The 4,802-nt window shown below is 33.8% G+C and overlaps 1 protein-coding gene across 1 annotated transcript; it reads left to right on the plus strand.

Moving 5' to 3' along the window:
• Positions 1-1,028: 1,028 nt before the first annotated feature.
• On the plus strand, positions 1,029-3,386 carry LOC122588498 (cytochrome P450 84A1-like). The gene is made up of 2 exons (XM_043760630.1): positions 1,029-1,960; positions 2,653-3,386. Exons 1-2 carry the CDS (start codon positions 1,070-1,072, stop codon positions 3,274-3,276), a joined length of 1,515 nt encoding a protein of 504 aa, XP_043616565.1. The 5' UTR covers positions 1,029-1,069; the 3' UTR covers positions 3,277-3,386.
• Positions 3,387-4,802: the final 1,416 nt, after the last annotated feature.

Raw genomic sequence — 4,802 nt, forward strand, 5'->3', positions numbered from 1 at the left:
TTATAGGTGCATTTTGACTATTTTCATTAAATTATAACAAGTTTTGGAGAATTTTTATAAAAGAAAAATAAAACAAATTAAAAAAATATAAAAAATTTAATAACTAAACATTATGTACCATTTAAGTAATTAAGAAACATATAGGTATGAGACCAACAATATCATGCAAACGTTGAGTACCATTTCAGTAATTAGGAAACGCGATATTACATATTTACCCCTCACGTGCAAGTCATGTGGGGGAGGTTTTAACGGCCAGCTGACGGCGTTAGCCTCCAGTATGGTCCGAGTGGAGATTTGCATACGTTGGGTATGATCAACGTAATTTCGAAAAGAAAGGTATGAAACCAGTAATATGGCGCAAACGTAAGGTACCATTTCAGTAATTAACTCTTTGAACTATTGTTGACCACTAACCTCTTTAGGATATATATATATATCGTTCTTTTACAGGAAAAAAAGTTCCACTTACAATCATCTACTAATATTGCACCGGTTTGAATACATCCACAATCTTGAATTTATATCGCCAGGCTAAACCGTTATACGACCTTTTTGTAACTTTTTTAAAGTGTGTATTATGTGTGATTATAAACATACAAAGTATTGATTTAATATCAATGATCTTGTTAAACATCGTTACCCTTTTACAAGAACAAAGTTAGAGAATTTTGAATTGCTGTTGGAAAAGTTCAACTCCAAGTTGAATAGTCAATACACAAAATATTAAAATATTAAGCGGTTTCTTTTAATGCCACCAACAATGCGAAGAACGAGTCTCATGTTTTAACCATTCAAGCATGATATATTAATCTTATCGAAATTAATGAAAGAGTTACAATCTCTATAATTAATTGACCGGTACTCGTTGTCAAGACAAAAGCTAGAGTCAAACTTTCCCATTATTACTTATCAAAATAAATAAATAAATAGATAAAATATCCACAGTTTCAAACAGGGTGTGCCCGATCAATGTGTATATATACATACCCTTTATATCACTCTAGGCAAGTAGCAACATCCACCCAGTTGCCACTTGAATCATAAGCAATCAAGATTTTCAATAATTATGGATTCTATCCAAATTCCCGTAGCAATAATAATCTCTCTTTTATCCATATTTTTTGTCACATGGCTCCGGCGAAAACCTCTTCCACCGGGCCCAATGGGCTGGCCCATCATTGGCAATATGCTGATGATGGACCAACTCACTCATCGTGGGTTAGCTCGTTTGGCTGAAAAATACGGTGGCATTTTACATCTTAAAATGGGGTTTAGTCACACGATTGCTGTGTCATCTCCGGAAATGGCCCGAGAAGTACTACAAGTACAGGATCATATATTTGCCAATCGCCCGGCCACCATCGCCATTACTTACCTTACATATGACCGTGTGGATATGGCATTTGCGGATTATGGCCCGTTCTGGAGGCAAATGAGAAAGTTGTGTGTAATGAAGTTATTTAGTCGCAGACGGGCTGAATCTTGGGATTCAGTCCGTGATGAGGTGGATTCCATGGTAAAATCCACCGTGGTTAACTCGGGTTTACCAGTTAACCTAGGTGAGCTTGTATTTGGGCTCACCCATGATATTATCTATCGGGCTGCATTCGGGTCAATTTCTAAAGATGGTAAAGAGGAGTTCATTAGAATCCTACAAGAATACACTAAGTTATTTGGTGCCTTTAACTTGGCCGATTTTATTCCATGGCTCGGGTTTATTGACCCGGCTGGATTGAATACTCGTTTACCTGCTGCCCGGGCATCGTTAGATGGTTTCATTGATAAAATCGTAGATGACCATATAAAGAAGGGGAAGAAGACCGACGACGAGAACGTAGAAAACGATATGGTTGATGAGATGTTAGCTTTCTATAGCGAAGCAGGAAAAGCCAATGAAACTGATGATTTGCAGAACACCATTAAGCTGACTCGAGATAATATCAAAGCCATAATTATGGTAAGTAGTCCTTATATTACACGAGTACCGTTTTATACTTACATTCTTTTTTAGCTCACATATACATATAACTAACAAAAATCGTCTTTAAACTCATCACTTCACTGGATTAGCCAATCGTATATTATACGGATTTGGTGAGCATGTTATTTAAAATACAGTAGTAGTAAATTAAAAATATGGAAAATAATCTATGCAGTTAATTGCACGGCTCTTGCATGCTTTTGTCGATCATATATAACTATAAACAGTTATATAATAATGTTCATACGCGTTGATCGACAGCATAATCATCATATCATAGTAAAGTAGTAAACGTCTTCGTTATTGATAAATATTCATTATAAACGTGTTAATTAGTTATTAATATATATTTATAAACTGCTAAATTAACTAGCTATATATAAAAGTTTAGCTATAACCTGTAGTATTTGACTAGCCTCTACCAATAAAGTAAAGAAAACATCACTATAAATTCATATTTGTTGCTATTAATGACTTTAATGTAATATATCTTAGTTTAAATAGATGTCCTTATATTTCATATAGTACTATGTAGTAGGTTAATCTAACTTATTTTAGATCTGATAATACTAACAACAAAATAGCATTTTAACTTACCTTGTACGTACTTAATAAATAATGACTAATTTGATGTAACATATATATTAATTTAATTTTTGTTGTTATAGGATGTAATGTTTGGTGGAACCGAGACCGTGGCGTCGGCTATAGAATGGGCGATGGCGGAACTAATGCATACACCGGAAGCCCTGAAGCGTGTGCAACAAGAGATGGCTAACGTTATTGGTCTTGACCGTCGAGTCGAGGAGTCTGACTTAGAGAAACTAACCTATTTCAAGTGTGTCATAAAAGAGACACTTCGGATGCACCCTCCTATCCCGGTTGCCTTACACAAATCGTCAGAGGCTACAGAGGTAGCCGGTTACCATATTCCTAAAGGGTCGCGTCTCATGATCAATGTGTACGCTATCAATCGTGACAAAAACGCTTGGAAAGATCCCGATACTTTCAACCCATCACGCTTTTTACAAAATGGGGCTCCGGATTTTAAAGGAAGCAACTATGAATTTTTGCCCTTTGGTTCGGGTCGTAGGTCATGTCCAGGTATGCAACTAGGATTGTACGCGATGGAGATGGCCGTGGCGCACCTCCTTCATAGTTTTACATGGGAGTTGCCTGATGGTATGAAGCCAAGTGAACTCGATATGGAAGACATTTTTGGCCTCACCGCACCAAAGGCAAAACGACTTGTAGCAGTGCCAACTCCACGATTATTGTGCCCGTTGTATTAACATCGACAATAATGATGTTGATTATGTAATTTAGTTACTTTTTGTCGCATTTTGTGATTTTATTTTATACTCCAGATTTTCCAATAATATATAGTTTTTGATCTTAAAAATACTCTCATTACAAATTTGACCTCGATCGTCAAATTATGGTAGCTCAGCTCGTTGGTTAGTCAATATGTATGAGATTCAAACTTAAGTGAAATAATCATTAGAGAACTCTATCTTTTTCTTTGTGACAGCTTTAAAGTTTTCTGGAAAAACGTTTTTATATGATCATATGCATAACTATAGTTCCCATCACATACAAGAAGTTTTTTTTTTTTTTTTTACCGGCAACTTTTATTAAACATTCTAGCAAGATGCTAGCATCACAATTACAATATATTAAGCAAAGGATTATGTAACCATTTTACCTGAGTACAATTCGAATTACTTCAATTCTAGTATCACACCAGTTATACGACAAAGATAAAATTCGATCGAGCACAATTGCCTTCACAGGACACAGGAGGCTAACCACCAAAGATAACCTGATTACGAACATTTGTTCAAATGGAAATAAATAAGTCTTTGAACATTTCTAACTTTTTATATATAAATTTTCAAAGTTCTTACAACTATAAATATCTTGACTACCATCAAACTAGAAACCTAGTTATAAAAACATTTATTTTTCTAAATGATTCAGTTCAAAACTATGTTGAATCTTCAGACAACCGTGTAAAAACAATATACAATATCATTCAAGTTTCTAAAAATAAAAATCAATGATGGAGCTTAAGCAAATTGCATAGTGACAGTGATTATAAGCCTAAATAGTAAATGGGAAAAGGTTAGGTAAAATATGCAGTATCTATCTTAAATTAAGCAGGAGGATTATGTAAAATTCAGGAAGTTATGTATGTATCAAATTCAAAGTTTTAATCTATAACTTTTTTTAATGTGACAGTATACAATATCATTCAAATTCATAAAAGTAAAAATCAATGATGGAGCTTAAGCAAATTGCATAGTGACAGTGATTATAAGCCTAAATAGTAAGTACCCATTACTTAGTACGTTTTGGTGATTAAAACGCTTTATAATTAATCCAGAAGTAAATTTTAAATTCTTAATTACTATTGCTCATAATCATACGGAGCACTTATAGCATAAAAATTCAATTTTGTGATATTGTAAATTGACCCTTTAAAAAAAGTTAATAAATCTAATTACATCATTAGCTAAACCATTCAATTTATTCACCACCATAGTATAATATTTCAAATGATTATATGATCATCAATATTTGTCCAAAAACGAACACATCATTTTCATGAAGCATTTCTTTCAACGAGACCACCATGGAAGATTATGATGATGAAATTTCAAGTGGATATATATAATGCTAATTCACTTTTACATACCACTTCTATATATGATGTTGGATTAAGTTGTCATCCATAAACCAAAATTATCAGGCTTGCATTGAGATATTGGAGGCTCTGGTACGAAAATTAGATAAAAAAAAGCTTTAAAATTATAGA

This window comes from Erigeron canadensis, chromosome 2 (assembly GCF_010389155.1).
Source record: "Erigeron canadensis isolate Cc75 chromosome 2, C_canadensis_v1, whole genome shotgun sequence".
NCBI lineage: Eukaryota > Viridiplantae > Streptophyta > Magnoliopsida > Asterales > Asteraceae > Erigeron > Erigeron canadensis.